General features: G+C 46.8%; 1 protein-coding gene across 3 annotated transcripts in view; it reads left to right on the top strand.

Moving 5' to 3' along the window:
• Positions 1–22,334, top strand: part of RALGPS2 (Ral GEF with PH domain and SH3 binding motif 2) — a 314,141-nt gene that overhangs the window by 38,229 nt on the left and 253,578 nt on the right. For all 3 annotated transcript variants that reach the window (XM_075067906.1, XM_075067905.1, XM_075067907.1), the window contains exon 2: positions 13,808–13,947. In XM_075067906.1, the coding sequence (XP_074924007.1) occupies positions 13,870–13,947 (78 nt within the window). In that variant the 5' untranslated portion in view covers positions 13,808–13,869. The remainder of the gene's footprint in view (positions 1–13,807; positions 13,948–22,334) is intronic.

Below are 22,334 nucleotides of genomic sequence, written 5' to 3'. Positions count from 1 at the left end.
TCAACCCAACTGTTCATGGCCATAACAAACAGGATGAAGGCTTTCCCTATATCATCACAGAGAATTGTGAATAGCCTCCTGTATTTGTGTGTGTTATCTGGCTGGCATTTCCACAGCGAGCAAAGTAACATGGCATTCCACGAGATCTCAGTGAGCCTTGCCAGTGTTTCTTGCACAAGTCCCTATCTAGGACGCTTGTAAAGCAGCAGTTGTAAGTCCCCCACCTTCACATCCCCATTCTGGAGACTCCTTTTAAGTTTGGATGAGTTATGCATGTACGTAGACTCCCATGACTTCTGCTTTGTAACTTGTGAGCTGCCAAGAGTGGCATGGTCATGTGCAATCACTCAAAGAGGATAAAACAGTTACTAACCTTCCATAATTGTTCAAGATCTGTTGCACATGTCCATTCCACAAGTTCATGGAGAAAAGGAAAGGGGGAAGGCAGGTTTTGGGGAAGCTGGTGGCATGCAGTGGCAAAGGGTGTTTGAGCTGCACTGATGGGTAACACTGAGGGAAATTTGTGCAACACATCTCAAACAACAGTTATGGAAGATTAGTAGCTTTTTTTTTTTTTTTTTTTTCCCTTTTTTTCAACTCCCGATTGGTCTCTTGTCTTTGAATGAACTAATCCAGGGATTGGCAACCTACGGCATGTGTGCAAAGATGGCACGCGAGCCAATTTTTGATGGCGTGTGGCTGCGGGCTGAGCCACTCAGCTTGCTGCCGCTCTGGGGTTCTCCTTCGAGTGATTGCTCATATCCATTCCAGTTAGGTGTGCGGGCTCATCGGAAGATTTTTACCCTAGCAACTCCGGCGGGCCAGCAGGTCGCCCCCTAGAGTGGCGCCGCCATGGCGCCTGATATATACCCTGCCGGCCCGTCCGCTCCTCAGTTCCTTCTTACCACTGTGTCAGTTGTTGGAACTGTGGAGCGCGGCATAGCTGTCCTCCACGTCCCTAGCTTCTCCTCCTTGTTCGTTGTTCTTCTAGTTATATTTAGTTATAGTTAGAGTATATAATATTAGTTTTATAGTTGTTATTTACTTGTTGTATATAGTTAGCGGGCTTGGGCTCTAGCCCTCCTCCGCACCCGGCGCCAGGCTCATGCCTGGTTCGCCGGGGTTCAAACCGTGCTCGGCCTGCAAAAAGCTGATGCCCATGAGCGATCCCTGCGACTCCTGCCTAAAGTGCTTCGGGGAATCGCATGTTTCCGAGAAGTGCCGCATTTGCAAGGCCTTTAAGCCAAGGACCAAGAAGGAGAGAGACCAGCGCTTAAAGACTCTCCTCATGGAAGCGGTGCTCAACTCTCCGCCCTCGGCAGAGTGCCGATTCCACTGCGGCGCCAGGCCCGGCAAGACGCCTCGGCACCGACCTTCCCCGGCACCGGGCCCTGACAAGAGACCTTCGACATCCTCCACTCCGGCCAAGCAGACTCGAACGGAGCGCCTGGCACCGATTCCTGCCGCGGCACCGATACCAGGGATTCCATTGACTCTGGGCCCGGGAGGTCTGTCGAGTCTGGCCCCTCACAGCTCCCCAATAAGATCCGGGGTCGAGCTAATGGTCCCATCGACGCCTAAGACATTCTCCTCAGCTAGGGACCTTATAGCATTAACCGAGTCTGCGCTGCCTCAACCCCCGGTGCCTCCGGTGTGGGTTCTACAATCTAAGGGCAAGCCAGTGGCCATGCGAGCAGCGGCTCTGGATTCGCCGAGCCGGCACCAATCCCCATCGCGGTCCTGACACCGTTCCCAGTCCCGTGGGAGATCGCGATCAAGACGCCACTCGCAGTCCCGGCACCGTTCCCCACAGCGGTACTGGTCGTACTTGCGGCGCAGGTCTTCATCACGCCGGTCCCGATACTCCCGGCACCGCTCCGGCTCGAGCCATCGCTACCGGCACCGAGATTCAAGAAGCCACTCCCACCGTTGGCGATCCAGATCCAGGTCGACCTCCCGGCACCGAGCTGGTGGCAGGTCCTGGTCTTGATCGCGGCTCCGTTATGACTCCTGGCACCGAGGAGGTCTCCGCCATCTGGAGCAAGGGACACACATCAGTCCTGTTCGGCTCCTCCCTGGCCGTCCCGCCAGCCATCGGTCTCCTCGCAAGCTGACAGCGTGTACGCTCTGGACACCGACAGGCCTGCTGCTCTATTCCATGAACCCCTACCTCAGGAACATGGACTGCAGCAGTGGGGATTCTGGACTCCCTGGGCGTACCACCAAGCCCAGGGCCCTCAACAGATTCCCCCGCGTTCAACTGTGTCCGAACACAGGGCTCCGGAGACCACATCGTCCCATCCTCCCCCTTCCCCTACAGAGGAGAGGTCATCTCACCCTCAGGACCCTGAACTCCCTCCAGAGTCGGACGCAGTGCTCCAGGCAGAGCCTCCTGCAGATCCACTCCTGCCGGGTCTCTCCTCATCATCCTCCCCTGGATGAAGCAGTGGCTGGAACAAACATCCACCAGCCCCTTCTGCTTGGATCTCAGGCACATCAGGACCTCCTCAGTGCCGCGTGGCGCTGAACATAACTTAACAGGCTGAGGAGGTCTCAGAAAATTGAGGATCCGTCAGTGTGAGCATACTCTCTGACCGACACCCCACTCGCAGTTGCCCTTACCTTTCATCGACCCTTAGGCCAATGCCACGACCATCTGGCAGTCTCCGGCGTCTGTTCCCCCCGTGCCACGCGGTGTGGAACGCAAGTCATGATGCCCTTGAAGGGCTACGAATACCTATGATGTCCATCGCCCTGTGTTCCTCGTCGTCCAATCTGTAAACGAGAGGGAATGCCATGGTCAGCAGGCCCGGCCTCAAAGTCTAAGGAACGAGGCACATGGACCTGCTCGGCCGAAAGGTCGTTCTGCGGAGCGCCCTCCGCTTCGGGTGTCAATCAACAGGCTCTCCTTATGGCCGGCGTAGACAGTTGGGCAACCAAGGAGGACAAAACCAGAGCTCCTCCAAGCCTTCCTCCGGCCCGAAACCTTCATTTTGAAGGTGCGCCCGAGGGCGCTGTACCAGTTTCTCTCACGCATCTGTCCCCTCCCTTTTCCAACCGTGTTTCGTTTTTCCTCCCTGCGTGGTCCCGGCTAACATCGGACCGCTGGGTCTTATGCACGTTGGAACTTGGATACCACCTGCAATTTGTTTCATACCCGCCCTCCCGTCCCTCTTCAGGGACCCCTCTCACGAGCAACTCCTCCTTCAGGAGGTGCAAACATTCCTCGTCAAAGGAGCCATAGAGGAGGTTCCAGAGAGCGAGCGGGGCAAGGGGTTTTATTCCCGCTTTTTCTGATCCCCAAAGCCAAGGGAGGCCTCAGGCCTATCCTTGACCTCCGGGCGCTCAACAGATACCTGGTAGAGTTGAAGTTCCGTATGGTGTCCTTGGGGACCATTATCCCATCTCTGGAGACTGGTACGCCGCCCTCGACATGAAAGACGCCTGCTTCCATATAGCTATCTTCCCACCCCACAGGAGGTTCCTTCGGTTCGTTGTAAACAACCGTCACTATCAATTCGCGGTCCTTCCGTTCGGCCTCTCTGTGGCCCCACGGGTGTTCACCAAGTGTATAGCTGTAGTCGTCGCCCACCTTCGCCGCCGTCGCGTACATGTATTTCCGTACCTTGATGACTGGCTGATCTGGGGATCCTCAGAGACACAAGTTCTCAGCCATGTCCACTTGGTCAAGCGACTTTCCTGAGCCTAGGCCTAATGCTCAATGTCGAAAAGTCAACACTAATCCCCACTCAGAGGATAGAGTTTATTGGCGCCATTCTGGACTCCACCCTGGCCAGAGCCGTTCTTCCTCTATCAAGATTCCAAACCTTGACAGCCATCATACGATGACTGCTGGCAGCGTCCTTGACCTCAATACGCACTTGCCTGACTCTCTTGGGCCACATGGCGGCCTGCACGTTTGTCACGGAATACGCTTGGCTCCGCCTGAGGCCCCTCCAGTCCTGGCTCATTGCTCAGTACCGTCCGGCCAGGCGTTCTCTGGACATGGTTGTCACCATTCCCCAGTACGTCTTAGGCTCCCTGCAGTGGTGGCCGGATCAGTCTGTGGTGTGTGCGGGCTCCCGTTCCAGCCGTCCCAGCCCTCGGTGTCCCTGACAACAGATGCCTCAGACCTGGGATGGGGGGCCTACCTCGGTACCCTGCGGACCCAGGGCCAATGGTCACCTCGCAAGCTAGCCCTCCACATCAACATACGGGAATTGAGGGCGGTCTGCCTTGCTTGTCAAACGTTCTGTCAACAACTTCAAGGTCGCTGTGTTTCGGTATTCACCGACAACACAACGACCATGTATTATATAAACAAGCAGGGCGGCACGAGGTCTTCTCCCCTGTGTCAGGAGGCCTTGAGGCTCTGGGACTTGTGCCTAGCCCACTCCATTCACCTCATCGCGTCCTTTCTCCTAGGGGTTCGGAACACCCTGGCGGATCATCTGAGCAGATCCTTCCATTCCCACAAGTGGTCCCTTCCCCCGGATGGACCTCTTCACGTCCCGCGGGAACAGGAAATGCCAGATGTTCTGCTCCTTTCAAGGTCTCGAACCGGGCTCAGTGGCAGACGCCTTCCTTATTCCTTGGACGACGCACCTGTTCTATGCATTCCCACCGTTTCCGCTCGTCCACAAGGTCCTTCTGAAGGTGCGCAGGGACAGGGCCCGCTTGATCATGATAGCTCCAGCGTGGCCTCGACAGCATTGGTTCTCCCTGCTGCTGGACCTGTCCGTGGCCAACCCTGTCCCCCTGCCTCTTCACCTGGACCTGATCACTCAGGACCACAGCAGGCTCAGTCACCCAGACCTTCAGTCGCTGCACCTCACGGCGTGGCTCCTGAGTGGCTGACCCAGCTGGAAATGCGTTGCTCTACCCCAGTGCGACAGGTGCTCCTGGGAAGCAGGAAACCCTCCACTAGAGCAACGTAATTGGCCAAATGGAAGCGTTTCACGTACTGGTGTGCGGATCGGAACTTACTTCCCACCGAAGTCTCCATCTCTAATATCCTTGACTACCTCTGGTCCCTTAAACAACAGGGCCTGGCGGTGTCATCTCTAAGGGTTCACTTGGCGGCCATTTCCACCTTCCACCCAGGAGGGGATGGCCGCTCGGTGTTTTCTCACCCAATGGTGACTAGGTTTCTTAAGGGTCTGGAGTGTCTTTAGCCCCAGATTCGCTGCCCTGCTCCCACCTGGGACCTAAACGTGGTTCTGGCCAGACTCATGTCCCCTCCATTCGGACCATTGGCAACTTGCTCCCTTCTCTATCTCTCCTGGAAGACTGCTTTCCTGGTGGCCATCACCTCCACAAGACGGGTGTCGGAGCTCCAGGCCCTCACGGTGGATCCCCCATGTATGGTTTTCCACAGGGACAAAGTACAGCTGAGACCACACCCTGCCTTTCTCCCTAAGGTGGTCTCGGCCTTTCACGTCAACCAGGAGATCTTCCTACCTGTCTTCTTCCTGAAACCCCATTCGTCTCGCAGGGAGCAACAGCTACACTCATTGGACGTCCGTAGGGAGCTCGCCTTTTATATAGAGTGAACCAAGCTGTTCCGCAAGACCCCCCAACTCTTTGTGGAGGTGGCTGAGCGTGTTAAGGGGTTGCCCGTGTCATCTCAGAGGATTTCCTCGTAGGTGACGTCCTGCATCCGGGCCTGTTATGACTTGGCCCAGGCCCATCCGGGCCACGTGACGGCGCACTCTACCAGGGGTCAAGCCTCATCGGTGGCGTTCCTTGCCCACGTGGCCATCCAGGAAATCTGTCGGGCAGCGACCTGGTCCTCCGTCCATACCTTCGCTTCCCCCTATGCCCTGGTCCAGCAGTCCAGAGATGATGCGGCCTTTGGCTCTGCCGTGCTACACGCTGCGACCTCTCACTCCGACCCCACCGCCTAGGTAAGGCTTGGGAATCACCTAACTGGAATGGATATGAGCAATCATTCGAAGAAGAAAAGACGGTTACTCCATTCCACACTCGCCCTCCTTCCTCACTGTCGGAGTAGCCGGCAAGAAGGAACTGAGGAGCGGACGGGCCGGCAGGGGTATATATCAGGCGCCATAGCGGCGCCACTCTAGGGGGTGACCTGCTGGCCCGGCGGAGTTGCTAGGGTAAAAATCTTCCGACGAGTGTGCATGCGCGGCGCATACACCTACTGGAATGGATATGAGCAACACATCTCGAAGAACAACAGTTACAAAGGTGAGTAACTGTCTTTTTCTGCTGCCTGCTCCTGCCAGCCGGGATCCCACTGCTGGCCTGGGTGAAGGAACCCTGGGGTTCTGGCCACCAGCTCCTGCCAGCAGCCAGAGTGCCGGTGGGCTGAGCCGCTCAGTTGCTGTTCTGGGGTTTCGGCTGCTGGCCCCTTGCCATCCAGGGTCCCCGCCGCAGCCCCACTCACCTTGCTTTGAGTTGGAGTTCCAGCACAGGCCCCCTGCCAGACAGGGTCCAGGCCTCCGGACCAGCTCAGCCGTACCAGCTGCCGGCTCCACTCACCTCAGTTGCCGATCTGGGGTTCCAGCTGCTGATCTCCTGCCAGCTGGGATCTGGATCTCCAGCCTTGCTCAGCCTGCTTTCCGGCCTGGAGTCCCAGCAGGCCACCCTGGGCTCTGCTCCTTGCCTTGGATCAGTGCTCTGCAGCCTCTCCACTGTGGCCCACTGTCCCCAGCCTGGGACAGTGAGGGTTGCACACGAGGCAAGAGGGGGGTGCAGTTCAGCACCCCCATCTTAAAATTGCTCGTATCATACCACGCTGCCTTTGACCTCGTGCCTGCCTTCTATTGTCATTTTTTTCCCCACTGAGAGTTGAAGAGAACATTTGACAAAATAGCAGCTCCTAAGAAAGCGAAGCTAGATGTCCGATCATTTCAGCCTACTTGGACAGACGCATTTGGATTTATTGAAAAGAAGGACCATGCTATTTGTGCTTTCTGTTATGAAAGTGCTGTTTGTCGCACATCAAGTGTTCAACAACATTTCTTGATGAAGCAGACAAGACTGAATCAATCAAAAAGGCAGTAGGAGCCTATGAGAAGCAAATCAGTGTTTTAAAAGCTTAAGTGTAAGTAAAAATCAAGCTACAGAAGGAAGTTACAAGATTGTACAGTGCATTGCTAAAAAGGAAAGCCGTTTACAGATGGGGAATATATAAAAGAAGTTTTTCTTAGCAGTTTGGAGATTTTTGTTCTGTGATTTGCCAAATAAAGATACAATCATATCTAGAATAAAAACTGCCCATCTCTGCCAGAACAGTTGAGACACGCATAAGTGAAATGGCAGAAAAGATTAAGGAAAAGCAGACAACTGCATTGAAAGACGCAGCAGTGTTTAGTATTGCAGTTGATGAGAGTGGATATAAACGACGTTCCACATCTGGCAGTTGTTGCAAGATATTGTGCTTCCAATGAAATCCAAGAGGAACTTTGTTGCCTAAAACCCCTGCATGTCACAACAAAGGGGGAAGATATACTGGAAAGTTTATAAAAATTATTTTGAAGAACGAGGAGTTGACATCAGAAAAATATTTTGTATGACAACAATTGGTACTCCTGCCATGGTTGGAAAACAGAAGGGATTTGTAAATTTGACTGTGTCATCCATCAAGAAAGCCTGTGTGCTAAAATTTCTTCAGAGCTTAATAATGTGGTGCGAATTGTGAATTTCCTTGTTGCTTGATCTGCTTTGACCCGCAGACAACTTCAAGCACTGCTAGAAGAGATGGACAGTGCTTATAACGACATCCTACTTCGCAGTAACATTCGGTGGCTAAGTCATAGCAAGGTTTTGGTGTGCTTTGTAAACTGTTTTGGTGCAATAGAGGCCTTTTTTGTGGAAGAAAGACCAAAACTGCCCTGAACTGGATGATGACAAATGGCTATGTAAGCTCATGTTTCTAACTGATATCACCTGTCACCTAAACGAACTCAACTTCTGTCTCCAGGGTGCAGGGTTAACAGTTCTGGATCTTTATGAAGCCTGGAAAGCATTTGTTGTGAAACTAGCAGTTCTTTCCAGGGATATTCAAACTTCTTCTACTTTTTGCTACTTCTAATTCATAAGAGCTATCGACACGTTGCACTGTCAACGTTGATGAGATTGGAAAGTACATGCAAGAACTGGAACATGCAAGAACTGGAATCAGAATTTTCTGACAGATTTCAAGATTTCCAGCGATTTGGCCCAATGCTTTCTTTTCTAATTAAACCTGAAAAGTTCAATGAAAGCGACTTGGATTTGTCTGTATTTCAGTGGATGGGTGTTTGAAGATTTCGAAATGCAACTCATTCAGAGTTAAAAAGCTCAGAATTGTGGACATCAATGTTTGTGGATCTGCGGAGTGCACTTGAAGCTACTGAGAGAGATCATGGGGCCTCTATTCTGACCTACTGGACGTCCCTGCCAGTGAAATTTAACTGTATTTAAAGAAAATTGCATTTGCAATACTTTAAGCATTTGGACCCGCATACCTGTGTGAACAGGTATTTTTACACATGAAATCTGTCCTCTGTCCCTCTCAGAGCCAGTTAATAAGTGATCACTCAGAAGTCTGTGTACGGCTTAAAGTATCCAAATACGTGCCAGACACTGGAAAACTCAGCAAGGAAAAGCGAGGGCGAGGATCACACTAAACTGACAAGATCTGCATTTTAATTTAATTTTAAATAAAGCTTCTGAAACATTTTGAAAACCTTGTTTACTTTACATATAACAGTAGTCTGGTTATATAATATATAGACTTACAGAGAGACTTTCTCAAAAAGGTTTAAAATGTATTACTGGCACGTGAAGCCTTAAATTAGAGAGTGTAAATGAAGACTCGGCACACCACTTTTGAAAGGTTGCTGACCCCTGAACTAGTCAGTGTGCTGAATGGTTGAATAAACTGAAATAAAGAAAACGTTGTCTGCATCTGCAGAAGAAACTGCTGCTATCCAAAGCTGGTTTAGCATACCAAGAAAGCCTGGTTCCAGGTGTTTGCCAGTGTCTTTCACCAGTTCAGTGATATAACTTTCTTTAAAACTTGGCAGCAAACACGTACTGCTCAATATTACTTCTTAAAATTTTCTTAATTTAAATTATTTTAATACGTCATAATAAATTTAAGCTTTAAAATAAATTGTCATTTTAATTATAAATAGGTTTGTTTTAAATACAAGTTTATATTTTTTTAAAAATTGGGTTTTAATAGAAGTCCAATTTTCTTTTTTTTTTATGATCAACTTTTTTATTCACCATGGGGCAGCTGGTGGTAAATCCTTCTCCAGTTCATGAGCTTGCAAAATAAGACAAAACTCATTTCCAAAGAACCTCCCAGATTCTGGCTATGTCTGCACTAGAAATCTTACAGCGGCACAGCTATACCGCTGCAGCTGAGCCACTGCAAGGTCTCCCATGTAGACTCTCTATGACACTAGGAGAGAGCTCTCCCACTGGCATAATTAAACCACCCCCAATGAGAGGCAGTACTTGTGTCAACAGGAGAGCATCTCCTGCTGATATAGCACTATCCACACTGGTGCTTCTGTTGGTGCAAATTATGTCAGTCAGGAGTGTGGTTTTTTAACACCCCTGGCTGACACAAGTTTTACCAAAGAAGTGCTAGTGTGGACATAGCCCAAGAGTTAAAAGGTTTTTTATTTTTTTTTAAATAAATCTAGTCACACTTAAAAGTATTCACTAACCCCCAAAAAACCAACCTTCAATAATGCAGAGTTAAGGTATCTCGTGCCCTTCACTGACAAAAGCGCTAGTAGGGACAGTGCTATATCAGTGGGAGATGCTTTTCTGTCAATATAGCTACTGCTGCTCATTGGGGGTTGTTTAAATATGCCACCCGGAGAGCTCTCCTGCTGGCATACAGCAGCTACACGAGAGCTTTCAGCGGTGCAGCTGCAGCTGTGTTGATAGCTGCTGACTACGTGGGTGCTCCAGGGCTGGAGCACCCATGGGGAAAAATTAGTGTGTGCTCTGCTGTTCGGAGGTGTTAACAAGCTTGGGGGTGTGGGGGGAGGAGCAGGAACATGGCACGCTTAGGGGAAGAGGCAAGGCCTTGGTGGGGATTTGGGGAAGGGGTTGGAATAGGGGTGGGAAGAGGCGGGGCACGGGTGGGGCCTCATGGAAGGGGTGGACTGGGGGCAGGGTGGGGGAGGTGGGTCGAGCACCCAGGGAAAAGTGGGGAAGTCAGCGCCTATGCCTGTGCTGCTGTAAGGTCCAAAGTGTAGACAAATTCCAGTCTGCTGTTCTTTCCTCTAGGCCACATGGTTTGGATCACTAATACAGTTCCATGTCTCCATGATTCTAGAACACTTAGAATAATTGTTCTTTAAATAGAAAAGTCTTGTCAGCCTCAGTTGTAATAGAGCTATCTCTCTGCTTTAACACTGTATGAAGTTAATCATCAGCAATTGCTTTGCTATATCCTGATTCCCAGCACAGGATAATCCTGAGATACAGGAGGCTCTAAGAGGTATGAAGTGGGCCATTCATCTCAATATGATGGTCCCAGCTAATGAGAGTACCCCTTAGAGATGAGTACAGCCTGAAACAATAGCTCTGAAATGTGAACTGCTCCATTCATCTCAGTGGGTGTTCCATCCCCCTTCCCCAGTGTTTGAGAAACCTGTGATGTGTAAATCATACCTGATTCTCACCTCCTCACTCCAGTGTCAGCAGTGTGTTCTTGGTGCATGCTCCTAACATGTCTGTTCTCAGGTCCCCACCTCAAGCAGCAGGGCCACAGAGCTTGAACCCCAGATGTCAGCTCACAGACCCCTTCAGAGGGTCAAGGTCCCCCAAATATGGGCTCTTGGCTCTTCTGTTCATGCATTCTTGCATGCTCTATGTACTTTGTGACTATTATGCATGCACCTGAATTGAAAGCTAAATTCTTTGGTGAATATAGTTCTGAATTTTGCTCTCCTAAAGGGGTAGTGGCGCAGACACTAGTTGAGGGTAACTCTTGAGCGATTAAGACTCTGCTACAGGATTGGAGCACTGGTTTGATCCCCAGGTCTGGGCAAAAAGTACTATCAGCCTTAAGAGAACTGTTTTTTTTTTTTTTTTCAGATTGCTGTATCTTGGGAACCTCTTGGTCAAAATACCTCAAATTTGGCTCCCTAACTGTACCCTGTGCTCATATGAGGCACACCAAATTTCAAGGCAATCTGAGTAACCATGCGGGAGCATGATGTAGAAGAGTTGAGCTTTAAACAGAAAGCGGTCTTGCCCTTCGCCTGACAGTCAGCTATAATAAACTCAGAGCTTCTCTGCACTTGTCACTGCACCAGTGCAGTGGTACAAAGGCACCGGTTACTGAAGACCCTCCATGCCAAAAGGAGAGTGTCTCCCATCAGTGTAGGTACTCCACTTTCCCAAGAGGTGGTAGCTGTGTTGACAGGAGAAGCCCTCCCTTTAACACAGCGCTGTCGATGTTGGGGGTTAAGTCACTATAACTATGTCGCTCAGGGGTGTGGATTTTCCACACCCCTGAGCAATGTAGTTATACTGACAAAGTTGTAGTGTAGACCAGGGCTCAGCAAGGTTCCTTATTTTTTTTTAATTAGTTTTATTTCTCTAGTGCTTATATAGAAGATCGAGTGAACGAGAGAAGAAGATACTAAATCATGGTTTCAGTCTGTTCTTGTTTAATTGAAAAATAATAGCTAAGGCGGTAAAATAAAATATTTTTTTAAACGTAACCCCTTCACAAAGAATCACAAAACAGAAGATATACAGAAATCAAATAAGCAGGTGGGTGATCCTGAAAAAGAGAGGCTTTTTAGAAACACAAACTTTTGTGGACAAAGGTCATGAATAGAAAACTTTTTAGTTTATTCCTGGCTCTTGTGCAGAAAAGCTATCTGATTATAGTATTGTATTTGTCTCCCATAACTTTTTAAAAAAGACAAATGATCCCTGAAGTTGTGTGAGGGAAATCACACATTTGCCCTTATCCGACAGTTGCAGTCACAGCTCCCTGAAACATGTGTCCAACTGTTTGTTTTTAGTTCATTAAACTTGCTGCTTTAAATAGTCCTATCCTTCTGGTGGATCCATGCATGCATTGTGAGAGGCAGGGGCCGCTTCCTTGCATGACTGCGTGCAGATACTATGGCAGAAAGCTATCGCCTCCTGCTGCACCCTCTACCGATTAACTTTTGGGCTGAGGTCAGAGTCAACTTTGAGCACTGCTACTTTTGAATGGTGGTGGTGAAGGAGGTAAGGAACTTGTTTATTACTGTAATTCATTTTTAAGTTGCATTTTGTTTTCCTGTTTTGTTGTGAGTGGGTTTGTTGAAGCTGACCTAATAGTGTTCTTCTCTCATGATTCCTTCTAGGATACAGAGAACAGGAGTGGTTCATGTCCAGATTGAAGACTTGCCCCCTGACACTTCTGTCTTACATCTCATCTGATGCAGTGGGGTCCAAGGGATGTACCAGTCTTCAGGCAATGGAAGTGGGGAAATCACTGGGTGCTGGAGCACCATGAGGAGGTAATTTGAGCTCTGAGATTAATCTGGGGATCATGAGGATTGGGGAATTGCTTGACTGTATCTCTTCACTAATGCCCCTCTGTTTTCCTTTTCAGAATTCAGGAATGTGGGAGAGGTGCATCAAAGCAGCTACTGCATTATTGTGCCAACAAAGTAGTAAGACGAGCACATTCGTAGGTTGTAATTGTGTAGTGGCTGCTGAATTCGTCCCTTTTTTTGTTTTGTATTTCATGTGAAGCCTCTGGAGGAGAAAACTAAACAAGAATATATTTAAACTAAACTTTTTTTTGTATTTAAAGTTTTTTGTAAAAGCTGATAAAATGTTTATTAAACATATCTTTTGTCCCTCATTATTGCTCTGTGGATTGTAGCTAGTGTGGTTGGGTTTATACTGGACAGAGTTGAGACCATCCAAGTACATCATTGACTGCTTTTGTGCAACTGATGTGTGAACAGAGTTGGCATGTAACTGTTATTGATGGGTTGCTGCTGTCTAAACTACTTGCAGTTGCATGGCTGCTCTAAATTGCATCAGTGGACCAGCTCAGCATAGATCAGGCAAGGATTGGTGGAGAGCAGAGAGATTATGAAAGCCTCAGGATGTGGACCTGTATTTCAAATCCGTTTTTTTTTTTTTTTTTTCTTTCCTGCAATGACCTTTTAATTATCAGATTACTCCTGGGCATGTTGAATTACTTAAATTTTAGTTCTTGCAGTTTCTTGCTCTTTAGGATTACATATTTTTGTCAGATGTATTAATGAAGATTACTGCAAGTAATTTAAAATGTTTACTATTAAAACTGCAATAAAAGGCCACAAGACAGACACAAAATAAAGTTAATTCATTCCATGGAATTTTTTCCAAAAACCACACTCATAAACATGTATAGATAAGTTTTAAAGTCCTATCGGTTTGTTTATAGTTACGTTAAACCGTTTGTTTTCCAGTTAACTGCAGCCCTGACGCAGTTCTGACTTGACTTCTATATTTTAAAGTCATAATTCATAAATAGCAAATTCAGGAAATGTGTTTAATCTGTACTCTGATTATCTACAGATGTAGATACCGATAAAAGCTAAGCTAGGATCTGTTTCTCTACACTAGGGGGCACTAATATTTCATGAAATTGAAAACAAAACAAACCTTTATTATATCAGTAGCATTCATATATAAATAAATTTTTTTTATTGCTTTGACAGTCCCAAAATATTTCTCATTACCAAACAGTTTTTCTGTGCAGAAATGAAAACAACAAGCAGCATTATTGTAAGAATACAGTTTCTGACTTCTTTTCATTTTCTCGTAGGAATGATTACTCTGTTGCCTTGGAAATGAAGTGACTACCCTGCTGCTGTAAATGTAGGGCAGATGATCAATGGTGTAAGCAGTATGGAGCTAATGAACGGGCAGTCGAGCAATGTTAATATTGCCGCTACTGCTTCAGAGGTAAGGATTGCAAACCTACAGTCCCCTATTAGTCAGTCAGATATTTAAATCCATAAAATGTATAGGGTTACAAACCGCATTGCCCCCCCCCCCCCCCCATTGAAACAGTGACTCTTTTCTTTCTACAAAGATACTTAGTGAAGTAGGGTCTTATTCTGTGGATCTTGTCTCTGACATTTAATGGTTCATATTTAATTTAGTACAAATTTTTGAGTTTTTAGAATGCTTACCAGCCAGGAGCATGATTCAGCCTGTGTGGATTTGCCATAGGCAATAAGTGCCTCACCTCAGTTTCTATGGATGTGGTAGAAGCTTTTCAGCTCTTGTTGTGTCTGATTATTCTGTCACATTGTGCCTGGTGTGTAAAAGGAGTCTTATTGAAAACTCTCTTATGCAGTTCCAATTTTTATTTTATACTTAACTTTTGAAAATAATTTCAAGCTCTGTAAATAGATAAGGCTTTGGCACATTTTTGTTGATGATGCGCCTCATATCAGTTGCCTTCATGAAAACTTTGTGTCACTGCCTAGATGCCTCAGGTGGCATGTTAGAGCCTCTCTGAAGCACACACTGTAGTCTTGCTTATGGTGGAGCATCTCTTTCTGTTGCTTGTCTCAGTCTTCTTGGTGCCCCCACCTTGGGCTTTTCAGAGTCTTCAAATAGATTCTTGTTTCCTAGGTCTTTTGCTTATGTTACACAGACAGCAGATCCTATGGTGGGTTACTTGACTGCCCTTTCTCATTTAACAGCAGTTACAGAGAGACAAGAGATACTTTTAATGTGGATAAGCCATAGGACATTGATGCTGCTGAGCTACGTGCTTGGGAAATGGGTTCCTATCTTTGTAGTGGGTTTTGGTTTTAAGGGTAGGGACTTGTTATATCTTATTCTGTACACTGTCTTTATCTTGAGGAGACCTTAGGATGTGAGGGTTACAAGACAAATGTCTGTTGCTTCCTGGATGATCAGGATGAATCATAGGGTTCTCCATAAATATACTTCTTCAGAGATGGATATTGTGAGTAGAAATAACACACCCCATGTGCTTCTACTAAGAACTAGAGATTGAGTTCCATCCGGAGGTTGCTCACTTATTTTTTTAGGTTTCTCATTCAATGACTCTTGGTCCTTTTACAACTGTTTATGAAATCTGCATTTGTAGTAGCCATTAGTACTTCTCAAAGAGTGGGTGAGGTAGGGTGTCTAATAGCATCACTCCCCCCCCTCCACATCTTTCACAGTCATCTTTAAAAATAAGGTCACGCGGTGACTATATGCCAAGTTCCTGCCCAAGGTATCTTCGGACTTCCACATGTCAACCTATCCACCTTCCAGTTTTCTTCCCTGAGTCACACTGGTTTTTGTAAAGGAGATAATACATTACATACACTTGATATAAAAGTCTAATGCCCTTCTGATTTAGAAAGGACTAAGCCCTGTAGGAAATCTCTCAGATTATTTCTCTCCATTGCAGGGAACTAGGGGATCTCTGATTTTCAAGCAAAGACTCTCTAGGTGGATATCTGGCTGCATTACTACTGCTATGAATCTCATGATCTTCAGCTTCCATAGAGTATTTACTCACTCTTCTTCAATAGTCTTTTCTTAAGAACTTTCCCATTGCAGAAATATGTAGAGCCATGACTTGGACATCCATTCATATGTTTGCTGAACACTCTGCTTTCACTCATGCCTGAGCTTCTGATGCCATAGAACTGTAGAGCTAAATATCTTTGATCCCAGACTCAGCTCCAGAGCCCCATCCCTCTGTAGAGAGTACTGCTCGATAGTCGCCTAGAGTGGAGCATCCATAGTCCTTACTCGAAGAGGGAAGGTTACTCACCCTCTGCAATAATTGTGGTTTTCCAAGATGTCCCCCTATGGGTTTTCCACTACTCGCCCTCCTCCCCTCTGCTTCATAGTTCTTTACAGCTAGTTCCACGGCAGAGAAGGAACTGAGGGCAGTTCACCCATGCAGCTCTATTCAGCCTCATTGTAAGGCCCAAGGCTGTGGGGTGTAGGGGGTGCATGTGTGAGCCCAATGCACACTGCTACCTGAAATCTCCAATCTGAGGTGTATGGAGTACCAACGCACCTAGAGTAGAGCACCCATAGGGGGACACATCTTGAAGAACCATAGTTACTGCATAGGGTGAGTAACCTTGTCTTTTTCATGTGCTTTAAGATTATGCTGCATATTTTTTTTAATTTTCTTTTTTTAAGCTGGCAAATGTAGGTGAGAGAAGAAGTGTTTAAAGTGGATACTGCTTGCCATTTCTTTTAATATACTAAAAACCAAAGGATGTTTGTGGGTCAGAATTAAAAAAGACAAAACAAAAAACTAAAATTGAGTTCACCACAGTTTTTTAAGACAACTTGCTTTTGTCTATACCCACCTCTTTTCCCCTGTCAGATCTATACTCATTGTTTTGCTGTATGCAGCGTTGTTGTAGCTGTGTTGGTCCTAGGATAATAGAGAATCGAGGTGGGTCAGGTAATATCTTTTATTGGACCAATTTCTGTTGGTGAGAGAGACAAGCTTACCTTGAGCTCTTCTTCAGATCTGGAAAACTAACTTGGGCCCAGTCTGCACTATAGAGTTATGTTGACATAAGGCAGCTTACATTGACCTAACTCTGTTAGTGTCTACACTACAGTGATGCTCTTGCCAATATAAGTTGGCCACTATATTAACTTAACTCCACCTCTGTGAGAGGCATAATGCTTCGGTCGATGTAATTAGGGCAACAGTCTCCATGTGGACACCGCGTTACTTACATTGTCTGACTGTCAGCCTTGTGTGGGGCTGACAGCTGAAGCTCTGCCCCCGCACTGACAGCCCGAGCTGTCAACCAGGCACATGGCTTACAGCTGCCTCCCCCTCCAGTGCTGATAGCTCGAGCTGTCAATCCGCCATAGAGATCACAACAGGAGCTTCACCCCCTGCCTCCTAGCCTAGGGCTGACAGCCCAGTGCAGGACTCAGTTTCACTGCAGAGAGCATACCAGCTGTGAAATTGACATTCTTGTCAGTTTCACAGCTACTATTTCAGTTTTGTCTGGCTGTGAGCCCTGCGCTGTTGTCAGTGCCCTACTGTAATCGATGCAAACAATCCTAGGGTATGTCTATACTACGGGATTATTCCGATTTTACATAAACTGGTTTTGTAAAACAGATTGTATGAAGTCGAGTGCACGCAGCACACTAAGCACATTAATTCGGCGGTGTGCGTCCATGTACCGAGGCTAGCATCGATTTCTGGAGCATTGCACTGTGGGTAGATATCCCATAGTTTCCGCAGTTTCCCCTGCCCATTGGAATTCTGGGTTGAGATCCCAATGCAAAAACAGTGTCGCGAGTGATTCTGGGGAAATGTCGTCACTCAGTCCTTCCTCTGTCTGCTGTTGCTTTCACAATCATTTTGCGCCCTTTTCCCCTGGATTGCTCTGGCAGACGCCATAGCATGGCAACCATGGAGCCTGTTTTGCCTTTTGTCACTGTCACCATATGTGTACTGGATGCTGCTGACAGACGCGGTACTGCAGTGGTATACAACAGCATTCATTTGTCTTTGCAAGATAGCAGAGATGGTTACCAGTTGTTCTGTACTGTGTGCTGTGCCATTGTAAATTGGCAATGAGATGACAGTTATCAATCATTTTGTACCGTTTGCAATTGGAAATTGACAATGACGGTTATCAGTCGTTCTGTACCATCTGCTGCTGTCATGGGTGCTCCTGGCTGGCTTTGCTGAGGTCGGCGGGGGGCGCATGGACAAAAATGGGAATGACTCCCCGGGTCATTCCCTTCTTTATGTTTTGTCTAAAAGGGTCAGTCCTGCCTAGAATATGGGGCAATTATACTAGAAAGCCAGAGAGCAGATCTGCTCTGTGTCAGAGCCCCAGAAATCCCGCAGAAATGATGAGCTGCATGCCATTCTAGGGGGTGCCCCTGCAACAAACCCACCCGTTGCTCACCTCCTCCCCCAACCCTCCTGGGCTACCGTGGCAGTGTCCCCCCATTTGTGTGATGAAGTAATAAAGAATGCAGGAATAAGAAACACTGACTTTTTAGCGAGAGAAAATGAGGGGGAGGCAGCCTCTAGCTGCTATGATAGTCCAGGCAGTACAGAATCCTTTCTTTAGACACGAAAGGGGTGGGGTGGGGCTGATGGAGCTCAGGCTCCAGCTGCTATGATGAGGACGGATACCCAGCATTTTGCACTGTCTGCCAGGAATGACAGGGTGTCATTCCCATTCTTACCCAGGGGCCCCCAGCCGACCTCACCAAGGCCAGCCAGGAGCACTCACGGGCTGATGACGGTTTTCCATCATTTTGTACCATCTACCATCAGGAAAGGAAGGGGAGGGGATGCTGCTGTTCATCGCCACAGCACGGCGTCTACCAGCAACATGCAGTAGACATACGATGACATTGAAAAATGGCAAGAAACAATTTTTTTCCCTTTTCTTTCACCAGGGGGGAGAGGGAGTAAATTGATGAGCTATACCCTGAACCACCCGGGAAAATGTTTTTGACCCTTCAGGCATTGGGAGCTCAGCCAAGAATGCAAATGCTTTTCGGAGACTGTGGGGACTGTGGGATAGCTGGAGTCCTCAGTCCCCGCTCCCTCCATGAGCGTCCATTTGATTCCTTGGCTTTCCGTTATGCTGGTCACACAGTACTGTGCTGTGGACTCTGTATCATAACTTGGAGATTTTTTTCAAATGCTTTGGCATTTCGTCTTCTGTAACGGAGCTCTGATAGAATAGATTTGTCTCCCCATACAGCAGTCAGATCCAGTATCGCCCGTATGGCCCATGCTGGAGCTCTTATTTGGATTTGGGACTGCATCGCCACCCTCGCTGATCAGAGCTCCACGCTGGGCAAACAGGAAATGAAATTCAAAAGTTCGCGGGGCTTTTCCTGTTAACCTCACCAGTGCATCCAAGTTCAGATTGCTGTCCAGACGTTGGTCACAGTGGTGCACTGTGGGATACTGTCTGGAGGCCATTACTGTCGATTTGCGGCCACACTAACCCTAATCCGACATGGCAATACCGATTTCAGCACTACTCCTCTCGTCGGGGAGGAGTACAAAAACAGGTTTAAAGAGCCCTTTATATCGATATAAAGGGCCTCGTAGTGTGGACGGATGCAGGGTTAAATCGGTTTAACGCTGCTAAATTCGGTTTAAACGCGTAGTGTAGACTAGGCCTTAGTGAGGATGTGGAGCACCAGCAGAAAGAGGCTAATGTGGACACTAGCCCCTGATTTAATTGCTGTGGTGGCTGGAGATTAATCTAACTTATATTTGGGGTTGGGAAGGAAGTTTCCTCCGGGGCAGATTGGCAGAGGCCCTGGAGGTTTTTCGCCTTCCTCTGCAGCATGGGGCATGGGGTCACTTGCTGGAGGATTCTGTGCAGCTTGAGGTCTTTAAAGCACAATTTGAAGACTTCAGTAACTCAGACATAAGTTAGGGGTTTGTTATAGAAGTGGATGGGTAGGATTCTGTGGCCTGCTTTGTGATCATAATGGTCCCTTCTGACCTTAAAGTCTGAGTCTATGAACTTAAATTGACCTAATTTTGTAAAGTAGACAAGCCCTCAGTGTCTCTGCTAAATACAATACTTGAACAGCTTGTTTAGCATAAGTAGTTAACACATGTTTCAAGGGACTGTTCAAACTGGAGTGATCAATTAATACCCTTCCAGTCATAGGGAGGGAAGGAAAGGAAGAGTGGGGCGAAAAGCAGCTGTGTGTTAGTGGATTACAGATTGTGCTTCACCCAATGACTCCCCTTCAGTTTGTCACGCTTCTTATGTCACATTTAAATTTAGGCTTCAGTGTTGTCAGAGTGCCCATGTTACTGTTTCTTCTGTGAAATGCCTAGCATACTTTGACGTTGCCAGATAATTATGGGATGCCAGTTGTGCCTCCAATAGTTAAGGCTGAGCTGAGTTTTACACACAGCAGGGATTCATCCTCATAGTTGTGTATGAAAAATACATTGTATCCTCCCCAAAATTACTGTTTGAGTATAGCAGGGGGTAGTCAATTTGTTTTTTGTCAAGGTCCAGACTCCAGAGAAAATAATACCCCCCCTCCCCAACAATAATGATGAGTAAATAAGATTTCAGGGTCTGTTCAAAAATGGCTTCTAGTTTGAATTTGGCCCCAAGTATGCCAATTGACTACCCCGGAAGTATAGAATGAATTTTCTGAGAATTTTACAAGCAAATGCATCAGTCTGAGTTAATTTTTACACAATCCTAATTTTAAATTACGATATTTGAAATACTTAGCACTCATTGTCTGATCTTTTGTTCTTTCATGATCTCAGTAGTGGAATAATAGACTCTTCAAATGTGTCATAGTTAAAATTTACTGAAATCTTGTGCATGGGCTTTTTTCCCCACTGTGTTAGTCATAATTGAAAGTTTCTTCTTCAGTAGAGATGAACAAATTTCTTTTGCAGAGCGTTCCACAAAAAGCTGCCCCTTTCAAATGGCAGCCATCTCCCTCTGTTCTGTATTGGACTGAAGCCTCAGCTGCCCTCAGTGGTCATTTTGAGAAAGCACCACTGTTCAGTGGACAGATATCTAAGGCCTGGTCTACACTATAAGTTATCTGTAAATCTTTTAAAGGTAGCCATCCTGCAGCAAAAAAACTTCAGGACAAGACTTCAAAGAGAAACTGCTGAGCTTCAGTTCATCTGCAAATTTGACACCATCAGCTCAGGATTAAACAAAGATTGTGAATGGCTTGCCAATTACATAATCAGTTTCTCCTCCCTTGGTTTTCACACCTCAACTGCTAGAAGAGGGCCTCATCCTCCTTGATTGAACTAACCTCGTTATCTCTAGCCTCCTTCTTCCTTCATATATATACCTGCCCCTGGAAATTTCCACTGCATGCATCCGATGAAGTGGGTATTCACCCACGAAAGCTCGTGCTTCAATACGTCGGTTAGTCTATAAGGTGCCACAGGACTCTGCTGCTGTAAACCTGTGTTGGCTAGGAGTTGATTTTTACTAATATAGTTATACTGGTGCAAATCCTAGCATGGGTGCACTTTATACTGATATAGTTTTATTTTGCTCCCTGAACTGGAATAAGCTATACCAGTACGAACATTTCTATATCTATATAATGGCATCCACACAGCAATGGGTGTTGGGAGGGAAGTATCTAGTGTAAAGTCCCAAGTGTCTGCCCCCTGACAGCATAAAACTCCATCATCTTCCCTGAGGAAGCTTGTTTGGCTTCACACTCATTGCAAATGTAAGATAGTGGCTATTTTACAAAGGCAATTTTTTTGAGAGTTTCTGTTGAAGGAGATTTTATGCATCAGTCTCTAACACAGGGGTCAGCAACCTTTCAGCAGTGTTGTTGAGTCTTCATGTATACACTCTCTAATTTAAGGCTTCACGTGCTGATAATACATTTGAACGTTTTTTAGAAGGTCTCCCTATATGTCTATAATATATAACCAAACTACTGTTATATGTAAAGTAAACAAGGTTTCCAAAACATTTTAGAAGCTTTATTTAAAATTAAATTAAAATGCAGATCTTATTAGTTTAGTGTGATCCTTGCCCTTGCTTTTCCTTGCTTAGTTTTCCAATGTCTGGTGGCACCTATTTAGATACTTTAAGCTGCACACAGGCTTCTGAGTTATAAGTTGATGACCAGCTGGCAGGAGGTCAGCGGCTGGAACCCCAGATCGGCAGCTGAGGTGAGTGGAGCTGGCGGCTTGTAGGGCTGGAAGCCTGGACTCTGTCTGGCAGGGGGCCTGTGCTGGAACTCCAGCTGGTGCAGCAAGGTGAGTGGGGCTGTGGGAACCTCGGCTGGCATGAGGCCAGCAGCCAGAACCCTAGAGTGGCGACAGGCTGATTGCCACCGCGCTGGGGTTTCCACTACCGGCTGCTGCCAGCCTGGGGTTCTATCCCCCAGGCCAGCAGCGGATGCTGAGTAAATGACTACACAAGGTGCAAGACAGTAAAGAACAGGTCAAATATCTCCAATAATTGAGAGATTGCTCTCTTAGAAAGCAGTCTAAATGTGCTGTGATATATTTGGAAACTGGATACCAAGGCAGGCTCAATTTGTTTAGTTGCAGGCCAATAGTTCAGGTTTGCGTAATTAATCTTAGTCATATATTTCGGAATTAAATAACTCTTTAGAGAATGCTGCCATAAAGCCTGATTGTTTATAACATGGCTGCCTCTCTGTTAGGCTGAGATACCATTGGGTTTAATTACACAAGCATCTTTAAGTTTTAAGTACGGTAGCAGTCTGTATCAGTGTGATCTTTTGGAGCTGCTATTTTGCTTATTCAGTTACTTTTTTTTTCTTCTGAATAATTTGAGTTATATCAAAAGTGG

This window comes from Chelonoidis abingdonii, chromosome 7 (genome assembly GCF_003597395.2).
Source record: "Chelonoidis abingdonii isolate Lonesome George chromosome 7, CheloAbing_2.0, whole genome shotgun sequence".
NCBI lineage: Eukaryota > Metazoa > Chordata > Testudines > Testudinidae > Chelonoidis > Chelonoidis abingdonii.
This window is presented reverse-complemented; position numbering and strand designations above follow the sequence as displayed.